Source organism: Spinacia oleracea, chromosome 4, assembly GCF_020520425.1.
Source record: "Spinacia oleracea cultivar Varoflay chromosome 4, BTI_SOV_V1, whole genome shotgun sequence".
Lineage (NCBI taxonomy): Eukaryota > Viridiplantae > Streptophyta > Magnoliopsida > Caryophyllales > Amaranthaceae > Spinacia > Spinacia oleracea.
Genome location: NC_079490.1, coordinates 162,139,611 through 162,163,687, shown reverse-complemented (window position 1 = coordinate 162,163,687; position 24,077 = coordinate 162,139,611). Strand labels below are relative to the sequence as shown.

Here is a 24,077-nt window from a genome sequence, read left to right as displayed (position 1 = left end):
AAACATAGTTTCTCTTTGTATGTTATAGTTACTCTACGTTAAATATAACTCCTCTTTATATGTTAGTGTTGGACTATATTAGTCCATATTTAGATATTTATATGGTGGATTATATTGCCGCCTTTTCAGGAAGTTAGTTTCTTCCTTCCCCTTTGTAATAATGCTTGTATATAAGCTGAGATTAGTTGTTAATAATATTTTAGGAGCTTATAATTTCTGATTAACAACTTCTCTGATTCTCTTTCTCTCTCCTCAAAGTTACCCCTCTTATCAGTTAGTTACACTACTGCAATTATAATATGTTAACTATATCAACATAACAGTTACTATATATTTATTAAGAGATACTCCGTACTATATCATACCTTCTTCAATACATTGATTTGCAACCATAACTTGCTGAGATGTGCCTTCAACTTCATCTTCAACGTCGTATACTTCTCTATGATTCTCTAAATTTTCTAAAATAATAATAATTACTCAATGAGTATGAAAGTTACTATAATTCTTCGTAGTTATTAGGATTCGAATATTACCGTCATAATTATACAATTTCTCTTCTATTGCGCGATTTAAATCGATATTCAAATCGATTAAATCGTCGTCCATTGTTGAAGGCTTGAAGCTCGAAGAGAGAAGGTGTTGGAGGAGAGAGAAACTGCTGGAGGAGAGAGAAGATGCTGCTGGAGGAGAGAGATTTCAATTTTAGGGTTTCGTGCATTCTGTTATTTTGGATCACGTGATTTCAAACGGTACATCCTAATCAGCGCTGCAAATTTACTTAATTACCCTGGTCCATGGTAACCTTATGGTGGACCGGGTCCATGCAAACGGAATTGACTCCAGTGAGGTGTTCTAAATGTCAAATGGCTTGTAAATTACGACTAAATTGGACACAATTCACACACAACACGCAGATCACTCACTTAATACGACATTTTTTAGTACCACATAGAGTTTGTCCGTAGAAATAACACAAATTACTTGTACTGTTACTTTTAACCTGACTTCCTCCTCCAGTCCTCTACTCCTCCGCCCCAGCCCGGCTTCCCTCATCAATTAACCCACTAAAGCCGCCCCAAACTTCACCGCGACACCGAACCGACGCCAAATCCACCGCCATCTTTATCCTTACTGCACTCCATCTTTCAAACACGCAATTCAAGGCCATGCTCAAACCCAAATTGTTAACCCAACTTCCTCTCCATGTCACGGCTCCCGCTCTCGCGTTGCTATTCTTCCCTCTAAGCACGTGCGCGTGCACGTGCCTTGGCAAAGGTTGAGGGTCATCTGATGTAATCGTTGATCTGGGTTTAAATTTGTCCATGCTTTTGCCAAGGGCTATGTTGTTATGTCTGCGAGTTTGAAGTTGACCAGAACGTGTTTGATGAAATGCTTAAGAGAGATATTACATTATTACTGGGAATTCTTTGAAATGTGGGTTCTTTAACACATTCTTTAGTGTGAGTTTGAGGTGGATATGCCTTTGCAAATGACTATAGATGTTAAGTTTCCGGGTTTTGGGCTTAGGGCGAGCAAGGTTGTCATGCTGGGATGCTTGGTGCTCATTCTGCCTCCTCTCAAATGGGAGTTTTGAAGATGGAACAATGAAGGTCTAATTATGTGTTAAGGAGGATAAATTGGATATATATATGAAGGTTATATTAGTGTACAGTTTGTGATTGATAAACCAAATCATATGGTGTGTTTGGCAATATGGGGTGCAAGGACAGTATTATCCAGCCGAACACGGATGATGTTTAATTTGTTATGGAGTTTGCAGAGAATGAGCTTGGTGGTGGCAGCACGCAGTTGGCAAATAGTTTAGCACTCTCTGCGGCATTTAATAACAGAGATAAGTACTCTTCCTTTCCACTCTTGTTTAGCGCATTTTTAGGATCATGATATAAAATTTTGCAGCAGAATATGTATTGTATACCTTAACTATGTTGATCACCACATGCTTCACTCGAACAAGGAGATGCATAAAATACATTTGGCAGGAATTTGATTAAATTAAGACCATCTTGTAGATATTGTATTGGTTGTTGTATAACAAATGATCCTTCAAATCCCCAACATAATTGATATATAATATTAAGAGAATATTTTGATCATCGATCAACTCATTAGTTGTCAAGTTTGCTAATTGAGAGACAATGTAACACAAACCCAAGAAAGACCATGTTATATCTCAGAGTCTCAATTAATTATAAGATTCCTTGTGTCTGTTACTTTGGTATAAATAGAGGCAAAGAAGATGAATAACTCATCAAACCAAAACATCTATCTTACAATTCTTAGCCTTAAATTAAAACAAACTTAAAACAACATAAATAAAAATGGCTTCTTACCACACTCGATCTTTCAGTTTCCCCTCAAATTCTCACCCAGTTGTTGATGAGTTGGATGCACAATTGAGCAGATTGAGATCTTCTCAAGCTGCTTCAACTTCATCCCTCACCAGCAAACTTAGCGGCCTAAATGATTTATACAAGTGTGTTGAAGAGTTTCTTCAACTACCCCAAAATCAGAAAACCGTATCTCAATCTCAAGGTGAAAATGTAGTTGAGCAAGTGTTGGATGGATCTCTAAGACTACTTGACATCGTTTCAACATCTCGAGATGTCTTGGCACTTTCAAAGGAAAGACTTCAAGACATACAATCAGTTCTTCGAAGAAGGTGTAATGGTGAAATTGACATTACTAATGAAGTCTCTGAGTACCTAAAAACACGTAAAGCATCCAAGAAGATTATCAAGAAGTGTTTGAAAGATATCAATGCAGTTGACAAAACTAACGAGTCTATTGCCATCGAGAGCATGCTTAAAGATGTGCAAGCATTGACAGTTGATATCTTTAAGTCTTTGTTATCCTACATCAGCGGATCACAGAAAAGTAGCTGGTCTTTCTCAAAACTTATTCGCCAAGGATCTGAGAAGGAAGCAGCAGCATCCATCAGCATATTTGAAGCTGTTGATGCTACTCTTTGCCAGAAAAACAACAATGTTGACATGTCACAATTGGTCAAATTGGAATCTGAAATCCAAGAAATTGATCAAGTATTGGAGAACTTGTTTAGGCATCTGATTAAAACAAGAGCAACTCTTCTCAATGTCCTTAGTAATTAGCTTAGCTAGAACATAAATTCTTTTCTGTACAAAATTTTTGATACCTGAATATACATATGAATATACTAGCACAATTTTCTCGAATTTTGTTTGTGTTTTTCAACAAATCAATACTTCCTATCATGCCTTATTACAGTCTCGATATTTGTACAGTATGAGATGTTGAGATATATGGATTCACTTGAATTAGTTACAAAAAACAGTAAATTTGGTTTAAGAAATTCTCTATTTTCTCGATGAAGGTTGACTTATCAGAATGACTCCATGTGAAGTATGGTTTGAATTGGCTCGTGAACTAGCTGTAAGATACCAGTTCTCTGCAGGAGCTTCAGAAATATGGTTGTAAGGGCATGGATAGTAATTTATTGTCTCCTATAATCAGGTACTCGCCTACATATACGGATCATGCATGTACACAAGTTCTTTGTTGTTTAAAAAATATTTAAAATGCAAGTGTCAAATCTTTAATTGATTTGTTAGATAGCTACCTTACTGATAAATGCTGGTGTCATTTCCCATCGTGTGTAGCTGTTGCTTAGAATCACGATAGACATTGAGGGAGCAGCATATGAATTGTATGATTGTATCTGTATAATCAATGGTATGAATTATCTGCGTAATAAGTCAATGGTAAGATATGCTTAGATTTGTTTGTTAAGGAGTGACTCTGTAACAATTATTCAAAGGCATAATAATATGACAGCCGCAGTGCTTGCCCAGTGACCTTCTTGAATCATCTTAACAGCTTTTCTGTTTGAATATTCTGAACTCAAAGAGTTATTCGTGCAAATCGTTAGATTAAATTAGGCTCATCCTAATCCTGAAGTACTTAATGATTATGTGGTGTAGGTAGATTTCTTAATGAAGCTCTGGAGTTATTTTATTGAATATGTAGGATGGGGTTGAGGGCGACCGATGTTGCTGTGCTTGGTGTTTTCTGCTTCCTCTCGATAAAATTGGGTGTATTATGGAACACAGACAGCGGTCATGGAGTTTGCAGCGAATACGCGTTATGGTTGCAGCAATTGGCAAACTTTTGAGCACTCTGCGGCATATAATACAAGAGATAAGTACTAATCCTTTGCACTCATGTTTTGCTCGTTTTTAGTATCATGATACAAAGTTTTGTTGCAGAATATCTCTATTTTATATACTGAAACTATGTTTATCACCACATGATATTCACTCGAATAAGGGGATACAGAAAACACATTAGCTGTTAAGTTAGGTGTTAAAAAACATAGAACAAACACTTGACAGGAGTTTGATTAAATTAAAACATCATCTTGTAGATATTGTATTGGTTGTTGTATAACAGGTGATCCTTCAAATCTTCAACATGAACGATATATTATTATTAATGAATAATTTTATCATTGATCGATTCATTTGTTGGCAAGTTTTCTTAGAAGAGACAATGTGAAACAAGCCCGATGAAGACCATGTTATCTCTCAGAGTCTCAATTAATTATAAGATTCCTTGTGTCTTCTGTTACTTTGGTATAAATAGAGGCAAAGAAGATGAATAACTCATCAAACCAAAACTTTTATCTTGCAATTCTTAGCCTTAAAACAAACCTAAAAGAATATAAAAATGGCTTCTTACCACACTCGATCATTCAGTTTCCCCTCAAACTCTCACCCAGTTGCTGATGAGTTGGATGCACAATTGAGCAGATTGAGATCATCTCAAGCTGCTTCAACTTCATCCCTCTCCAGCAAACTTAACGGCCTTAATGATTTATACAAGTGTGTTGAAGAGTTTCTTCAACTGCCACAAAATCAGAACACCGTTTCTCAATCACAAGGTGAAAACGTAATTGAGCAAGTGTTGGATGGATCTTTAAGACTCCTCGACATTTGTTCAACATCTCGGGATGTCTTGGCAGTTTCAAAGGAAAGGATCCAAGACATACAATCAGTGCTTAGAAGAAGGTGTAGTGGTGAACTTGACATTACTAATGAAGTCGCTGAATACCTAAAAACACGAAAAACATCCAAGAAGATCATCAAAAAGTGCTTGAAAGATATCAATGCAGTTGACAAAACTAACGAGTCTGTTGCCATCGAGAGCATGCTCAAAGATGTGCAAGCATTAACAGTTGATACTTCAAGTCCTTGTTGTCCTACATCAGCGGATCACAGAAAAGCAACTGGTCTTTCTCAAAACTTGTTCGCCAAGGATCCGAGAAGGAAGCAGCAGCATCCATCAGCGAATTTGATGTTGTTGATGCTACTCTCAACCAGAAAAAGAACGTAAATGTTGACATGTCACAATTGGTCAAATTAGAATCCGAAATTCAAGAAATTGATGAAGTATTGGAAAACTTGTTTAGGCATCTGATTAAGACCAGATCAACTCTTCTCAATGTCCTTAGTAATTAGCTAGAACAGAAATTTATTCCTTGTACAAAATTTTTGATACCGTGAATATACAAATGAATATACTACAATTTTCTCTAATTTATTTGTGTTCTTCAAGTTCTTATTTTCTATCTTACCAAAGTTACGGGAGTCTTGAAATCGGAAAAGGAAAAGGGTAAAAAAAATCTGCTAGTATGAAATGCATGATTTACTGAAGTTATTGGATACTTAAACCAGCATATTTATTTGTTTTTTATCTTTTCTTGTAAGCAATTCCCTGTTTCCATTGTCAAAGTTTCTCCCTTAAGAAACATTAATTAAAATGGACTAATAACACGATTACTCTTCGTATAAAAAAGATAAATCGGGTTATGATCAAATGAAGGTTGACTATCAGAATTACTCCATGTGAAGATATGAGTTGATCGTCTCTTGAATTCATAGCTAATTTAGCTGTTGATATTCTTTCTGTCTGCAGGAGTTCTTGAAATTTGATATTATGGGCGTGTAAGATATTACATGGTCTCCTACAGTCAGGCACTCACCTACAGTTTTGGATCTTTTACACATGCTGTTAATTAGTCTATTTGGTTGAGGTTCGTTTCCTTCCATTTTTTAGTTTTTTTTTCTTTTTTAAAATGCATATAATTCATGATTTGTGGTAATTTCCACTCGTGCGTAGCTGTTGTTTAGGATCATGATGGACTTACACCTGACATTGAAAGTTGGATCTGTATATATAATCTAATTAAGTTCACCACACGAACATATTCGGTAGAGTAAGGGAGAAAAAACACATTAGCTGTTAAGTTTGGTGTTAAAAAACACAGAACAGACATGGGAAGAAGTTATTTTAAATTAAGACGTTTTGCAGATATTGTATTGGTTGTTGTATAACAAATGATCGTTTAAATCTTCAACATAATTAATATATATATATAATATTAACTTTGTTAGCTTGGAAGAGACATTATGAAACAAGCCTAAGGAAGACCATGTTATCTCTGAGAGTTTCATTTATTTTAAGATTCCTCCTGTCTTATCTTACCATAGTATATAAAGAGGCAAAGAAGGCTGAGCAATCCAACAAATTCAAACTTCTATCTTACATTTCTTTGCCTTTGAACAAACTAAAAAAACAAAACTCGATCTAAAATGGCTTCTTACCACACCCGATCTTTCAGTTTCCCCTCAAACTCTCACCCAGCTGCTGATCAGTTGGATGAACAATTGTCCAGATTGAGATCATCTCAAACTGCTTCAACTTCATCCCTAACCAACAAACTTAACGGCCTTAATGATTTGTACAAGTGTGTTGAAGAGTTTCTTCAACTACCCCAAAATCAGAAAACCGTATCTCAATCTCAAGGTGAAAACGTAGTTGAGCAAGTTTTGGATGGATCTCTAAGACTACTTGACATCGTTTCAACATCTCGAGATGTCTTGGCACTTTCAAAGGAAAGACTTCAAGACATACAATCAGTTCTTCGAAGAAGGTGTAGTGGTGAACTTGACATTACTAATGAAGTCGTTGAGTACCTAAAAGCCAGAAAAGCTTCCAAGAAAACAATCAAGAAGTCCTTGAAAAATATTAAAGAAACAGAGCAAATTACCAAGGACAATGCAACTGAAAACATGTTGAAAGATGTGAATACAATAACCCTTGATATCTTCAAATCCGTGTTGTCTTACATTGGTGGATCACAAAAAAGTAGCTGGTCTTTCTCAAAACTTGTCCGTCAAAGAGCCGAGAAGGAAATAGCAGCATCCATCAGCGAATTTGATGTCGTTGATGCTGCTCTTGAATCAATGATCACCCAGAAAAAGAAAGTAGATGTTGATATGTCACAATTGGTTAACTTGGAGTCAGAAATCCAAGAAATTGATGAAGTTTTGGAATGCTTATTCAGGCATCTGGTTAAGACCAGAGCAACTCTTCTCAATGTCATTAGTAACTAGAACAAAAATTTTATCCCTGTACAAAAATTTTGATCTGTGAATATATACAAATGAATATACTATAAATTTCTCTATTATATTTGTGTTCTTCAAGTTCGTTCTTTATTCGGTTATGCCATGAGATTATTAAAACCTAAGAAAATGAAGAGGAAAAAGAATCTGACAGTATGAGCTAGTTGTGCATAATTTACTGCTATGGTAATTCTCTGTTATCTTATGAAATTCTAGGGTAAAAGAATACATTCCTTAAGAAAAGTACATAATTAAAGAACAATATGGTTGAATAAAAATCAGAACGTGAAGATACGCGTTAAACCATCTCGGAAATTGATAGCTAATTAGCTGTTAGATTCCAATGGTCTGCAGTAGCTTCAGAAACTTCTGTAGTAAGGGACGTGTATAATATTACATGGTCTCCTACAGTCCGGCACTCACCTACATGCTTGGATCTTGTATATACAGGCTCTTAGGGTGTTAATTTCTTTGGTTGAGGCCTTCCTTTCTTTCCAATAATATCATTAATGCAGAAATTAAATCCATTAATATTGCACGATGGGAAGTCAGGAACTTTGTCTGTCAAACTTGAAAGAAATACCATGAAAGCTTAATAAATCAAGCAACTTGCAGTATAATAGACCAAAACCCTACTTTCCTTCCAATCATGTTCATCAGTTTGTTTAAATATAAAATGCAGTACTCCTAAAGGCCATGATCTTAGTGAATTCCTGCAGGCTACAGCGAAGCTGCTGGCTACGTTCATGGATGGTGTGTATTTCAATTTCTCTGTTAAATATGATAAAAAATCATAATGGTACTCGTGGAGATCGTACAGACCGTAGACAAGTTCTTGACACTACCACTCGTGTGGGATTATGTTATTAGATGAATAGTATAATGAATTAAACAGGTGCAGAGGCGTGTGAAATTTCGATAAAATAAAGGAGTAAAGATCGCCAGATCGGAGACAGACGTGTTAGCTAGCTGGTTTAATATTAGGGTTGGTGATCGAATGAAGGGCGCAATATATAACATCGAAGATTATGTGGATGTACATCTATGGCTATAGACGACAGCTAACTGTATTATACATATTGGAAGATGTATCACAAACGTAGCCAAATACATTAATTCGAGGGAAATCAAGTAGTGTATCGTTATTTGACTCCCGCCCTGTTATAGGAGAAGTCTTTATTCTCTTTATTTTTCAGTTTTAAAGTCCAAATGATCAAATGTGATCATTGGAAGTTTTGGCGGGAAAGTTAGTTAAAGTTGTTAGCTAACTTGAAGAATAAGTTGCTTAAAAATAGGGGATTTGTTAGGGAATTAGTTAGCTGATTTTTGGCAGCTTATAAAATAATTCGAGTACATTGTATTAGGATCATAATACAATACAAATCTTCCCAAACTCTCTCTCTCTCTCTCTTCTTCTTCTTCTCTCTTAGTCTCATTCTTCTCTTAAAATTCTGTTGTTGGCTTCCATTAAAGGAGAGCTATTCGAGCTCCCTTATCATTGGTATCAGAGCCAATCGCTGCTAAAAACGCTCTCCCTGCAGTTGATTAAAGCTAGAACTGGCTCCTGCTGCTACCAGAAGAAAGGCAGCTATGGAGGATCAATTCAAAAATTTAGAAAAGAGGTTGGAGGAGCAGAACTCCAAACTCGAAGATCAGAACAAAAAAATGGAGCAAAAGTTCGAAGAGATGATGAAGTTTATGCAGACTCTTAAGGATTCAGCAACTAGCAATGAGGATACTTCATTCTCTACTCCAAAATCTCAATCTACCAGAACACTAGGTATGCATCCCAAGCTTACTTTTCCTAAATTTGATGGCACCAACCCTAGAATTTGGGTGAAAAAATGCTGCAAGTACTTTTCATTATGTAAAATTCCTGAGGAGCAGAAGGTGGATCTTGCCTCTCTCAACATGACAGATAAGGCTGAGAGTTGGATGATGATTTATTTGTCAGTTAGAAAGAGTATAATAGTTGATTGGAATGACTTTGTGGCCGATTTGTATGCTAGATTCAGGGATAGTTCAGCACAAAATGTGGTTGAAAATTTTAATAAATTGCAGCAAACTGGTTTATTAGAGGATTATGTGGATGAATTTGAAAATTTGAGGTCAATCATGATGATGAATAACCATATCCTGCCTGAAACTTACTTGTTGGAAAGCTTTGTTGGTGGACTTAAGGCAGCTGTTAAACCTTTTGTTAAAGCCTTTAAACCTGATTCTATTTCTGAAGCCATTGATTTGGCTAGGTTACAGGAGGAGAATCTGGTAGCTACAAAAACAACCTACAAACAACCATTTTATAGCCCAAAGCCATTGCAGTCTGTACCACTCCTAACCAACAACAAACCACCACTCTTACCTACACCACAAATTAAACCAAACACCACCCTATCCTTGACCAAATACCCACAACAAAGAACAAAAAACTTCAAATACATACCAGCTGATGTCAGGCAAGAGAAGATTGCCAAGGGATTGTGTTACTACTGTGATGCTCCATATGACAGGAATCACAAGTGCCAATTTAGGGAACCCCAGTTATTTACTGTAGAGATTCCAGGTGATATTATTGAAGAACTCAGTGACAGTGATGAGTTGGAATTAGGGGATAAAGAGGTGAGTGAGCCACAAATTTCTATGAGTGCTTTATCTGGCAGTCAGGGTTTTAGCACAATGAGGGTGAGAGGAATGGTGAAAGGCAAACCTGTGCAAATATTGATAGATTCTGGAAGTACACACAACTTTGTGGACCTCAACATAGCACAGAAGTTGGGTTGCATACTAGAAACAATACCACCTCAAGCCATTACTGTTGCAGATGGCAACCATTTAGCTTGCCAGCACATATGTAAGAATTTCACTTGGACTATACAGGACATTACATTTGAAGCAGATGTATTGCTCATTCCCCTGGGTAGTTGTGACATGGTGTTGGGAATACAATGGCTGAGTTTGCTTGGTCCTATATCATGGGATTTTTTGCATTTACAGATGGAGTTTTGCTTTCAGAACAAACAGGTTATGCTGAAGGGAATACTAAGCAAGAGATTAAAAGTGGTTGAGGGAGAACCTTCTTCCAAATTGTTTGCCACAACTGCTCATTTATGTCTGATACAAGTTCAGAATCAAGCTGATTTGCATTCAGAAACTCATACACCTTCAGTGGAGGTTCCTGCAGAACTGAAAGAACTTCAACTCAATTACCAAATGGTATTTGAGGAACCTACAGAACTGCCACCTTTGAGAGGGGTGTTTGACCATGCCATACCTTTGCTTCCAGATGCTAACCCGGTTAACATTAGGCCTTACAGGTACCCTCTACAGCAAAGAGATGTCATTGAACAGTTGGTGCAAGAAATGCTGGATAGGGGTATAATACAGAATAGTGCTTCACCCTTTGCCTCCCCAGTAGTTTTGGTTGGTAAAAAAGATGGTACATGGAGATTGTGTGTGGATTATAGGGAACTGAATAATAGAACTGTGAAGAATAAGTTTCCTATACCAGTGATTGATGAACTATTGGATGAGTTGTCTGGTGTTGCTGTGTTTTCTAAGCTTGATCTTAGATCTGGTTACCACCAAATGAGAGTTAGTCCATCAGACATATACAAAACAGCTTTCAAAACCCATACTGGACACTATGAGTTCCTTGTTATGCCATTTGGCCTTACCAATGCTCCAGCTTCATTCCAGAACTGGATGAATCAGGTATTTAAACCTCTTTTAAGAAAATGTGTCTTAGTCTTTTTTGATGACATATTGGTGTATAGCAGGACTCTAGAAGATCACTGGACTCATCTGGCAATGGTGTTTGAGTTAATGAAAGCTAACTATATGTTTGCAAAGTTAAGCAAATGTGTATTTGCTACTGAAAAGGTGGAATATCTAGGCCATTATATTGCTGCTGATGGTATTCATATAGATCCAAACAAGATAAATGCTGTACAAAGTTGGTCAGTTCCTTCTACTATTAAGGAACTAAGGGGCTTCCTGGGTTTAGCGGGATATTACAGAAAATTTGTCAAAGGATATGCAGTCATTAGCAAACCTTTAACTGATCAATTGAAGAAAGGTGGATTCCAATGGAATGATCAAGCCCAAGCTGCATTTGAGAAACTTAAAGCAGCTTTGGTAACTGCTCCTGTTTTGGCCATTCCCAACTTTGACAAGCAGTTTGTTGTGGAAACAGATGCATCACAAAAAGGCATTAGGGCTGTATTAATGCAAGATGGACATCCTTTAGCATTCATCAGCAGAGCTCTTGGGCCTAAATGGCAACAATTATCAGTTTATGAGAAGGAGCTTTTGGCAATTGTGTTCGCTGTCCAAAAGTGGGAGCAGTATTTGATGGGGAACCATTTCCTTATCAAGACAGATAAAAAAGTCTTAAATGGCTCTTACAGCAGAAGATATCCACTCCTTTTCAGCAATTTTGGCTATCTAAACTCATGGGTTTTGACTATGAGATTCAATACAAAAGTGGCAAGGAAAATTTGGCTGCTGATGCTTTATCTAGACTACCAGGTGCTGAAATATTGATTATGGCTATGTCAGTTGTGGATTCCAATTTAGCTGGTTTAATTCTAGCTAGCTATCAAGCTGATGATGCTTTGAAAGAAGTGTTGCACTCTCTTTCTCAAGGCCAACTGGTGGAAGGGTATTCTTTGCAGAATGGACTTTTGAAACACAAAAACAGAATTGTGGTGGGACCTGACTTGGATCTTAGACACAAGATTATTGAGTGGCAACATTCAGCTCCTGAAAGTGGACATGGGGGGAGAGAATTGACCATCCAAAGAATAAAAGCTATCTTTTCTTGGAGGGGATTGACTAAGGTTGTCAGAAACTTTGTTAGGCAGTGTGTTACTTGTCAATCAACCAAGTATGATACAGTAGCTTCTCCTGGTTTACTCCAACCTTTACCAATTCCTGAACAAGTATGGGTGGATGTATCTATGGATTTCATTTCTGGTTTGCCTAAATCTGGTGGGAAAGATGTGATTTTTGTGGTTGTTGATAGGTTAAGTAAATATGCACATTTCATGGCTATTTCTCATCCTTATACAGCTGTTTCAGTTGCTCAGTGCTACTTGGATAATGTTTTCAAACATCATGGGTGGCCAAGATCTATTGTGAGTGATAGGGATGCAATGTTTTTGAGCAATTTCTGGAAAGGGTTGTTCTCCTTACATGGCACTAGTTTCCTGTTGTCTAGTGCATACCATCCCCAAACTGATGGACAGACAGAAGTAGTGAACAGATGTGTGGAAAACTACCTTAGATGTATGACTGGTGAACATCCTAAAGACTGGCACATGTGGTTGCCCTTGGCATAATGGTGGTACAACACCCATTTTCACATTTCCAGCAAGCTCACACCCTATGAAGTTGTGTATAACCAGTCTCCCCCACTTCACTTGCCTTACTTGCCTGGTGAGTCAAGCAATGCTGAAGTAGATAGAAGCTTAGTGAGGAGAGAAAATATGATAGCCACTCTCAAGTTTCATTTGGCCAAGGCTCAAGAAAGAATGAAAGTACAAGCTGACAAACATAGGTCTGAAAGAGTGTTTGCAATTGGGGATTGGGTTTGGCTTAAGCTTCAAGCTTACAGACAGCAAACTGTACAAAGGAGATCCAACCAGAAGTTGGCTCACCTATTTTATGGTCCATTCCAAGTGTTATCTCTTGTGGGAAAGGTTGCTTACAAGCTGAAGTTGCCTGCAGATGCTAAGATACACAATATTTTTCATGTATCACAACTCAAGAAGTTCCAGGGAGCACTTCCTATTGCAGCTCACATACCATATTGGTTTTCTGGCACTGATCCCTCTTTGAACCCTATTCAGCCTGCTGCTATACTTGACAAACGTGTGGTGATGATTAATGATGTTCCACAGGATCAGTATTTAGTCAGCTGGACTGGATTTGCAGACCATGAAGCCACTTGGGAGGCTGCCACTACCTTTCAAGCTCAGTTTCCTACTTTCACTGTTTAAGACTTGAGGACAAGTCTCTTAAAGGGGGAAGTATTGTTATAGGAGAAGTCTTTATTCTCTTTATTTTTCAGTTTTAAAGTCCAAATGATCAAATGTGATCATTGGAAGTTTTGGCGGGAAAGTTAGTTAAAGTTGTTAGCGAACTTGAAGAATAAGTTGCTTAAAAATAGGGGATTTGTTAGGGAATTAGTTAGCTGATTTTTGGCAGCTTATAAACTAATTCGAGTACATTGTATTAGGATCATAATACAATACAAATCTTCCCAAACTCTCTCTCTCTCTCTCTCTCTCTCTCTCTCTCTTCTTTCCTCTAAACTCTCTTCTTCTTCTTCTCTCTTAGTCTCATTCTTCTCTTAAAATTCTGTTGTTGGCTTCCATTAAAGGAGAGCTATTCGAGCTCCCTTATCACGCCCACGCTAAAATCACCCTACTATTCATAGTGAAAGTATAAAATTGCCCTTATAAAAACTTACCCCCTCCATTAATTTTTTTTACCCTTTTCACCTCACCTCTCCCTCACCCCCTCTCTCAACCCCCCTCCCCCTCCAGCCTGGTGGCTCTTTAGTGGCCGGAAAATAAATTCTGGCGAACTAATTTGTTTTTTCCCTCTTTAACTCATTATGGTACCTTACTCGTAATCTCGCCGGAAAAAGTTATTGACAACGTTACTTTGTTCAAAATTCATCAAAGAAGCTGGAGGGGGAGCTCACGTAGTGGTTTTAGTCGTGGAAGTGGTTCGCCAGAATTTCGTGAACAAGCATCAATGGAGGAGGTAACAATGGACTTTTTATTTTTTATTTTTACCAATCATTTACCGCGCACAGAATTTGCATGGGAGACATGGGAGTGGCGCACGGAATTTGCATGGCTCCCATGTACATGGCGCAAATTCTGTGCATGGAAAACATGGAGGTGACGCACAGAATTTGCGCCGTGGACATGGGAGCCATGCAAATTCCGTATGCCACTCCCATGTCCACCTTGCAAATTCCGTGCGCCACGTACACCATGCAAAATCCGTCTCGAGAAGTTTATTTGAAATTCAATTTTTTTTTAACGTAAAGTTTATTCGAATTTATTTATAATTTGTTAATTTAATTTTACTTATTTTAAAAATTATGTTAGTGATTTTAGAAATTTCTAGAAATTATGTAGTGATTTTTAGAATTTATTTAATTTAGAAATTATGTTAGAAGATGTCGTGGGCGGTGAGAATACGGGTGAACAAACTTGACCAGAGTTCGGCTGAGGTGGTGCCGGCGCAACTGCTAGGGCTGCCGGAGGAGGAAGAGAGGGAGGGGGGGGGGGGGAAAGAGCAGAGAAGGAGGAAAGGGTGATGAGGGAGGGGGGTGAATTTTAAAGGGCAGGATCGTACATTCACGCAATAAATTAGGGCGTTTTTAACGAAATAGGGCGTCGAATAAAAATCCCCAAGTAAAGCTAAGGGTGGATGTTGCGCTGATTAGTCATTTGCATTAATAGGCAATGTCCTTTGATTTTTTAAAATTTAACTTAATATAATACGGATAAAATCTATTTATATATATTAATAAAAACTTTAAGGCGATCTATGACATCTTGCCCATGTGTTGTGATGACATGGTGTCATCGCGCCACATCACATACACATTAGTGTTTATTGTGTTCCCACAAAAAATTAAAATGTTGTTATGCATTCTCGAACTCATGACCTCTCATGTATGTAATGTTTTATCCATAATTCCAACAATACAACTTATGACTTTAAAACAATTAAAAAGTAGAAAAATCGTTCTTTTGTAAGTATAAAATTTAATGCCCAATTGGGGTCGGGTTCATCGGATGCCGATCTGAAAAGGGTCGGGTTGAACATATAGTCGGGTTACAACGGGTTTAGTTTCATATTAATTGGCCCGGGTTCTTATCGGTTTGAGTTCATACAATATGGATAACTCAGTAGTGGGATAAAAAGGGTAGCGACTGGGTTGTATTCGGGGTCAGGTCAATTTGGTTCCAAATTATAAAATCACAATATCGGGTTATTACTAAAATAACCATTTTAATATGATAAATTATAATATTGAGGCCTTAATTACTTAATAATTAGGGGACAAGGGTGATAACTAAATTTTAAAAGTGTTAAGAATTTAAGATGAGTAACGGGATTAAACGAGTTGTAAACGGTACGGATTAAACGGGTTAAGAATTGTAAATAATTGGGATTAAACGGGTTGGGTTGAAATAGTTCGGGTTATAGACGATTCAGATTAATTAAACAGGTTTTCCTCGGGTTGAAATGGTTCGGATTGAAATGGAACGAGTCATTAACATGTTTCAGATCATCAGGTTCGGGGTTGAAAATGATCGGCTTACGACAGAACGGTTTGCTATCGGATTTTGTTAATATTTTCGGGTCGGTTCGAGTTTGGTTGAATTATAATCGAATAGGATCCCGTTTCGGTTTTTTGCTTGCGGGTTTACTGACGGTTTTTGTTCTAAATGATTGGACCAATCCAGCAGATTCAACGATACGTTGAATATTAGCAGCTCTAGAATTCAAAGAGGTTCTCAAAATGAATTAAATTAAACTAATGTTGACTATATAATTAACTGAACCTCAAAGTAACGTATATCACCAATGAAACGAAAAACGAAGAATCAAACATAAAGGACGAAACCAAATACAAGGAATTAGGTCACTTTTACACATCACTAATTAAGAAAAAGGTAAAAGAAAAAGAAAAAGAAAAGAACAATTCATATTCTAAGTTTTTTAGACTATATATATACTTCCTACTCTCCTTGCCACTTCACTCTCACAAATATCTCTCTACCAATGATCGTGCGCCCAATCTTGATTAAGGTTGATCATTCTTCCCTTTCAATTTCTCGTTTATTTCATTTTAATGGGGGGCTTCACTTGTTTAATGCAAGAAATTTTAGGTTTAAACTTCGTATTTTTTTTACCAGAATTTACAAAATGGAAAACACAGAAACTAAATTAAGGCGTGATTACACTTTCCTGTTATCCATGTTTTGAAGTCTATCATTAGAAATATGTATGTATAAATGATAAATCCAACCAATCCACACACTTACATTGCCCCAACTTCATGGTAAATTGGTATTAAGTATCTATAATTGGTAATTTACTACGTTGTACGGATATACGTAGTACTAATCACTAATGTAGTCTTTGCAAGATTTTGCTAGAGCAATTAAAATGACCAATGTTAATAAAAAGTTATCATTAATAATTAATCATAACATTTTTTTAATTTATTATCAAAGTAAATACTATTACATGCATATTTAAATTCTCATTTCCTAGTTTTTACAATTTTGAAATTTGCAGTTTCCCCGTATGTCTGTTTTCTGTTTCCGTACAACCTACTAATTTGTGACTTGCCATCTTGCAGTAAGTCAGTAACATAGCTTGATTCAGATCAACTTCATGGGTAAGACACTCCAGTTATCTGGTTTTCCTTGTAACGTGACTCGTGAAGACGTTATAACATACTTAGAGGATAAAACAGGTAAAAAAACAGTTTATGCTCTGAAAATAAGGCAGTTCAAATCTGGCGGGACAAGATGTTATGCTGTTGTGCAATTCACCACCGTCATAACTGCCGATCTTATTCTTAGTTTAGCCCAACCTCCAAAGAAACTTTGGTATAACTCCTCCAACTACTTAAAGGTGCGAGTGATGGAAAAGGATATTGAGCCTAACCCAAGAACTGATCAACATACTATTGACAACATAACGCTTCATCTTGGATGTCAGACTTCAAATGACAAGTTCCGATCGTTTTGGATACAACATGATGTTTCTCTATCATTTGGCTCTGGACTCAGAAAGTTATGCTTCTCGTTTATTTATTTTTCTAAGGATTATAAACTTGAGCTTTCTTATGAGGGTATTTGGCAGATTGAGCTACGACGTCCATGTGCTTATCCTTTCAAGTTTCTTTTAATTCAGGTTTGTTCTTTCCAGTTTGTCATTTTACGCGGTTATTAAGGAAAATATAACATTATAAGATTAACTATCATATCATTGCTACACTTTTAAGGAGGATTGATGTTTTGTTATTCTTGTGAAAAAACTAAACAATGGTAATAAAATTTAAGGAATAAAAGTGTCAATTCATTAATTCATTCAAACTTAAATCAACCAATGAAATTAAAATTTCTTTTATTGATAGACCAATAGAATAACAAGGTTATAAGCACACGAATTACAAAAAGAAGATTAAAAATGATTGGAAAAAAAAAAAGAGAATTACCATGGGATACCTTAAAAGGAAACAAGAAAATATTTAGGGACGGGGGAGCAACTAATTTGCATACTTGGACAAAGTGTGCAGTGTGCTTATGACTGTTGCATTCATTGCCACATTAGATATAATCAAACCAAAATGATAAAGGCCGCAACATACGATTTTTAAGCCGTGTCACAATGATGACATGATATGTTTATGTGTTATGATTTAAATTGGAAACTAAAATATATAACTTATATAGCCTATTATACATGTTACTAATTAAAATCCGACACGTAAGATTGCGACCTTTAGGTGCATCTTATAATGTAATTGCTAACTTTATATTGTTTAGGTTTCGGTTACCGCTGTTTTTCCTTGATTACTTGTCTGTAGGTTAACATTGATTGAGGAAAATTTATGATAGTACTGTATGAATAATTGAATACTTGAATTTTTCAGCTGTTTTGGGCTCCTCGGATATCTGAGAAGGATGCATGCTCTTCCACAGTGGATGATTATTTCATTCATGGACAAGATGATCAATGGTATAGGACGACAGATTTCACCTCCTCAAACTGCATAGGACAGTCATCAGTTATATGTTTGGAACTTCCCTCTAACTGCAAACTTCCAGACTTCAGAGCTAACTTTGCATATTTTAAGGAAGATGATGGCCAATTTACTTTACAGAGTGGAACTACCTTCTCCCTTAACACACAACTTGTTCCAATTGTGACTCTTCCAAGAGGAGTTAATTTACCTTTTAATATCTTGTTTAAGGTTAATTATTTGGTTCAATTTGGATGTCTTCCTGGCTCAAATCTTAACCGCAGTTTCTATCAGATGGTTGATCCAAGTAGAATTGAAATGGCTTGTATTGAATATTGATAGTTCAGTAGGAACACTTGACAAGAGGGGGGGTGAATTGTTTCTTGGGAACTTGAGTAAGTTTCTTGCGGAATTTAAACAATAAAGAGACTGAGAACAATGAGCGAAGAAAGATATAAAACGGAGGAACCTTCTTGACCCTAATCAAGAAGAACCTCACTACTCTTTTGTATTAATGCAATAACTCTATTACAAATACACTCTTTAACTCGAGTTCCTCTCGAACACGAGTTCCCCACAGCAATCCCCTTCGATTACTGTGCTCCTCTTTCTCTCTCTGACTTAACTCTAAGTCGCTCCTTTTCTCTTTGACTTAACTCTAAGTCGCTCTGTTTCTCTTTGACTTAACTCTAAGTCAATCTTTCTCTCTTTGACTTAACTCTAAGTCACTCAAGGATCACTCAATCCTTAAACCCAAAATACAATATGATAGATAGATTCTAGTACGCAATAAAGCTTATAATAATAAGGAACTCAAGGAACACTCTATTTTGCCAACTGATTCTTTTAAAACGTTTAATATAGATTTTGTAGATAGATTTTGTAGAAATCAGTTGTGTTTTGAAAAGCCAAAACTCTTCTCCTTTTATAGGAGAGTTTTACCTAAGGTTGGGTACCCATGTTCTCCTCAACTTCCCACTAACAGTTACTGCTCAGTAACATGGGCATAGTTGGAGAGAAACAGGGAGACCAAATCAAAACACTAAATGCACGTTTAAATAGAAATACGTGGGAGAGTTTTAAGGATCATGGAAAATCTTTTGCTTGAGAAACAAGGAGAATGAAAACAGAATCCTATGTTTACATTTATTAATTAAATTCATTTTATTTATTAACAAAGATTTTCCAACTTAAAACTCTTTTATAATTACAGTTAATATATTTCAATTTAAAACGTACCAAAATACTTAGGTTCCTTTCGTTCCAAATTACGTATAAACAATATTAAATACTTACATAAATCCTAAACATAAACTCATATGTTGTAGTCTTCATGTTGCACCTTTAGAAGCTTCACTCGAAGTCTTCCCAATTTGTTCCTTCTCTGGAACATCGAGTATCCACATAATATATGAGGATCTCGCCTTAGGAACTCGCCTAAGGATCTCGTCTTGCTTAATGATTATTTCTTCAATGTAGTGTCTGACATGGATCAATTACTTGCTTATATTCCACGTTGCTTAGTTTATCCAACTCAGGATCTCCTTAACTTAGCATTATCCCTCTAAGGATCTCGGAACCTATTATGCAACATAACTTAACCAATTGTCAGGAGTTTGCTTTGTCATCATCAAAACTTTAGGGTCAACAAATATGCACTTGAAAAGCTGTATTATCTCAAGGAATGCTGTTACAATCCAGTTGAATGGCTAAGACAACACTACACTAAATACCTCACATCTAAGAGAATGCCTGAGAAGGCAACTGTTTCATTAGATGCAGGATTGGTTTATGTGCGCAGAGTTCAAGTAACTCCTTGTAGAGTCTACTTTTGTGGGCCAGAGGTAAATGTATCCAACCGGGTACTGCGAAATTATCCTGATGACATTGATAACTTCCTTCGCATTTCCTTTGTTGATGAGAATCTGGAAAATTTACACTCAACTGATTTATCTCCACGTTTCTCTGAACCTGGAAATAGGACTGACATTGATAGAAGGATTCGTAGTATTTTGAGGAGTGGAATACATATTGGTGATAAAAAGTTTGAGTTTCTGGCATTTTCATCAAGCCAGTTGAGGGAAAACTCTGCATGGATGTTTGCTTCAAGGGCTGGACTGTCAGCAGCTGACATCAGAGATTGGATGGGTGACTTCAGAGAAATAAGGAATGTTGCAAAATATGCTGCTAGACTTGGTCAATCTTTTGGTTCATCCACAGAAACTCTGACTGTTCCTGTAGAAGAAATTGAGATGATATCTGATGTAAAGGTATTTACTGGGAGAAATACATATGTTTTCTCTGATGGAATTGGGAAGATATCAGCTGATTTTGCTCGCAAAGTGGCGAAAAAATGTGGTTTGATCTCAACTCCATCTGCCTTCCAGATGAGATATGGTGGATTTAAGGGTGTTGTTGCTGTTGATCCTTGGTCATCTAAGAAGTTATCATTGCGGAGTAGCATGTGCAAATATAAATCAGATAATGATAAACTTGATGTGTTAGCACATAGTAAATATCAACCGTGTTATATGAATCGTCAGTTGATTACTCTTTTGTCCACTCTTGGAGTAGAAGATGATGTATTTGAGAAGAAGCAAAGAGAAGAACTGAATCAATTAGACGCTATCTTAAAAGATCCGGTAAAGGCACAAGAGGCATTGGAGCTTATGTGTCCAGGGGAGGTTACAAACATTCTCAAAGAAATGCTGAAATGTGGGTACAAGCCTGATTCTGAACCATTCCTTTTGATGATGTTGCAGACTTTTCGGGCTGCTAAGTTAGAGGAACTACGAACCAAATCAAGGATTTTTATCCCAAGTGGTAGAGCAATGATGGGATGTATGGATGAAACAAAAACGTTGGAATATGGTCAGGTTTTTGTGCAAGTTTCAGGGGGAAGATTTAGGGATGTTGGTAATGAATTTGAACCGAATAACTACGTTGTAAAGGGGAGAGTAGTAGTTGCTAAGAACCCTTGTTTACATCCTGGTGATGTACGCGTCTTGATGGCTGTAAATGTGCCTGTTTTGCATCACATGGTTGATTGCCTCGTGTTTCCTCAGAAAGGAAAGAGGTATATTATTATATACTTAATTAGAGTGTATTGATTGATCTATATTTCTTAGACATTAAAGTGAATTTCAGGCCTCATCCAAATGAATGCTCTGGAAGTGATTTGGATGGTGATACATACTTTGTTTGTTGGGACGATGAGCTTATACCACCTCACCAAGAGGAACCTATGGATTACTCTGCAGCTCAAACTACAATACTGGATCATGAGGTTACCATGGAGGTTGTTTTCTCTGCTCTCAACTATTTCTGCTTCATACAAAATTACATTTGTTTATGAATTTTGTGAAAGTAAGCCAATTGTGAACCATCTGCTTTACAACTACTTATTTGTTATTTCATAGTAATAATACAAGTATTTTTGTAGTGCAGGAAGTGATGGATTATTTCACCAACTATATAATCAACGATAGTTTAGGCATCATTGCTAATGCGCACACAGTCTTTGCGGATAGGGAGCCTTTAAAGGCAATGAGTAGCCCTTGCATTGAGCTTGCTCAACTTTTCTCTATTGCTGTTGATTTCCCCAAAACTGGCGTCCCAGCAGTAATCCCACCTTCCCTCAGAGTAAAAACGTACCCTGATTTCATGGATAAGCCTGACAAAAATAACTACATATCAAACAACGTTATTGGAAAACTATTTAGGGAAGTGAAAAAAAGATCCCCAAATTCATCTTTCCTTAGAACATTCACCAGAGAAATTGCTGAATGTTCTTATGACACCGACATGGAATATGACGGCTTTCAGGATCATCTTGATGATGCAGAGTATTATAAAAGTCAGTATGATTATAAGCTTGGTAATTTGATGGATTACTATGGGATTAGCACTGAAACAGAAATTATGAGTGGGAGTATAATGAGAATGTCAAAGTCCTTTGATAGAAGGAAGGATGCTGAAGCTGTGACTATGGCTGTCAGGTCCTTGAGGAAGGAAGCTCGGGCATGGTTCAATAGAGGTAGTGATGATGATGATGATGATGATGATGATGATGATGATGACGATGTGTATGCAAAAGCATCAGCTTGGTATTTTGTGACATATCATCCAAGTTATTTTGGAAAGTATAATGAAGGGATGAAACGGGATCATTTCCTTAGCTTTCCATGGTGTGTATACGACAGGTTGATCACCATTAAAAAGACCAAGAGAAGGTGTGCAAATGGATTCAGTCTCAGAGGTAGTTGAAGATTAATTGTATGTAGTGTTTGTTGCTAAATCTATCATCTATCTAATCTTATCTGATTTGAACTGAACTGATCTGATTTAATCTAAAATAAGTAATAAGTTCATGAAATAAGGTGAACTAAACATGGCCTTATTCACTTATACATAAATTTTAAACATTACTTTTAACAACATTATATTGTACTTAAGAAACACATAATTGAAACGTCTCTTTATAGAACTGTAATACAGTTCCTAGTGTCGTTCCTGCTCATTGTCCCTAAGTTCTTGTTCTTCCATTGTATCACACAGTAACTTACCCCTTGTTTCAGGCAACCAAAGAACCAAGAAACCAGAAAGAAACATCGCGAAGCCGAATACCCCATAAGAGTAAAGCTTGTTTTCCAGTCCCTTGCAAGACTAATACGGGATCGAAAACCGACCCGAAAATCATCGCTTGTTGGCCAAAGATTAAGCTGAACTTCTAACACAGGAAGAAAAGAGCTCCACCACATACAACGTAGCTACATTGTATACTATTTTTATAAAATTTAAAATTTGGGGACCCACCTCCAAAATCCCTATGGTATCGAGTTTTCATACTTAAGGGGGAGGTGGGTATATGGAATTATCTTAGCTGAAAATAAAATTGACAATGCAAACTCGATCAAACCAACACCATGACAGCCTAGCTAATGTTACTCCACCACCGTCGCCGCTCAAGCTACCAAAAAATCAATATCATAAAAATTACACTATAAAGTTACTACACGTCGATTCGCCATCAAATAGCCAATGCTACCTAACGCTACCACCAGCACCCCGTAAGAACCCAAAAGAACGAAATTAGAATACTGAAAAATAATTTAATTAAACATATCTTTGAATAAAATACCTAGATATATTGTTAATCGGCGAAATTTTGGACATTAAAGTTTAGATTTGTAGCTCAATCGTAAAAAACAACCACCAAAAATCAAATTGCGTCTAGTGACAGAAGGATGTGATGGTTAGAGTTGAAGCAAAGCGAGCGATTATTGTGTTGGAGATGGTGCCATATATCAAAATATAATATCTGTCTTTTATATTTGATTGAATTTTAGTTTTTTTTCTTCCTTACATCTTAAAGCAGAAGGAGGACGGGAAGGTGTAGAAAAAAAGAAGATGAGAATGAGGAGTAGGAGAGTATATTACCAGTAGGATTAAATTCTAAATTTATTTTACCAAACAGGTGGAATGAGTTATGATTTTCTATGTATCTAGATTATAAACTCATGGGTTTAATACTCAAACATATATCTTATACATGTGGTCGAATCAAACGGAGTCTAACTAAATAGTCAACAAAATATGGATATGACTGTATGCATTAAAAATATCATAAATGCCACTAATAAGAACCCCAAATTTTTATATGAGACTGTCCTCACCATCAACTGATGGTGAGACCAGTTCACAATTGCGAATTTAGGTATGTTACTTCTATAGTTTAGACATGTTACTTTTTTATAATTTTAGAGGAGATATTTTTTTTAGTTTAGGTATGTTACTTTTATAGTTTATACATGTTACTTTTT

General features: G+C 36.6%; 4 protein-coding genes and 1 pseudogene across 4 annotated transcripts; all 5 read left to right on the top strand.

Moving 5' to 3' along the window:
• Window positions 1-914: 914 nt before the first annotated feature.
• On the top strand, window positions 915-23,809 carry LOC110788679 (probable RNA-dependent RNA polymerase 1; annotated as a pseudogene).
• Window positions 2,343-4,171, top strand: LOC110788687 (uncharacterized). The gene is made up of 3 exons (XM_021993327.2): window positions 2,343-3,062; window positions 3,455-3,513; window positions 4,027-4,171. The coding sequence occupies exons 1-3, from the start codon at window positions 2,343-2,345 to the stop codon at window positions 4,169-4,171; spliced, it is 924 nt and encodes a 307-aa protein (XP_021849019.1).
• LOC110788686 (uncharacterized) lies at window positions 4,726-5,391 on the top strand. Its single transcript, XM_056842547.1, has one exon. The coding sequence runs from the start codon at window positions 4,726-4,728 to the stop codon at window positions 5,389-5,391; it is 666 nt and encodes a 221-aa protein (XP_056698525.1).
• Window positions 6,651-7,454, top strand: LOC110788681 (uncharacterized). The gene has a single exon (XM_021993320.2). It carries the CDS (start codon window positions 6,651-6,653, stop codon window positions 7,452-7,454), a length of 804 nt encoding a protein of 267 aa, XP_021849012.1.
• Window positions 9,057-12,008, top strand: LOC130472106 (uncharacterized). The gene has a single exon (XM_056842546.1). The coding sequence runs from the start codon at window positions 9,057-9,059 to the stop codon at window positions 12,006-12,008; it is 2,952 nt and encodes a 983-aa protein (XP_056698524.1).
• Window positions 23,810-24,077: the final 268 nt, after the last annotated feature.

Excerpts from the sequence above, each read along its gene's own strand:
- LOC110788687 (XM_021993327.2), top strand. The coding sequence starts at position 2,343 with ATGGCTTCTTACCACACTCGATCTTTCAGTTTCCCCTCAAATTCTCAC. Across the intron at positions 3,063-3,454 it reads AAATCCAAGAAATTGATCAA|GAGCTTCAGAAATATGGTTG; the intron begins GTATTGGAGAAC and ends AGTTCTCTGCAG. Across the intron at positions 3,514-4,026 it reads TTATTGTCTCCTATAATCAG|GATGGGGTTGAGGGCGACCG; the intron begins GTACTCGCCTAC and ends TTGAATATGTAG.
- LOC110788686 (XM_056842547.1), top strand. The coding sequence starts at position 4,726 with ATGGCTTCTTACCACACTCGATCATTCAGTTTCCCCTCAAACTCTCAC.
- LOC110788681 (XM_021993320.2), top strand. The coding sequence starts at position 6,651 with ATGGCTTCTTACCACACCCGATCTTTCAGTTTCCCCTCAAACTCTCAC.
- LOC130472106 (XM_056842546.1), top strand. The coding sequence starts at position 9,057 with ATGGAGGATCAATTCAAAAATTTAGAAAAGAGGTTGGAGGAGCAGAAC.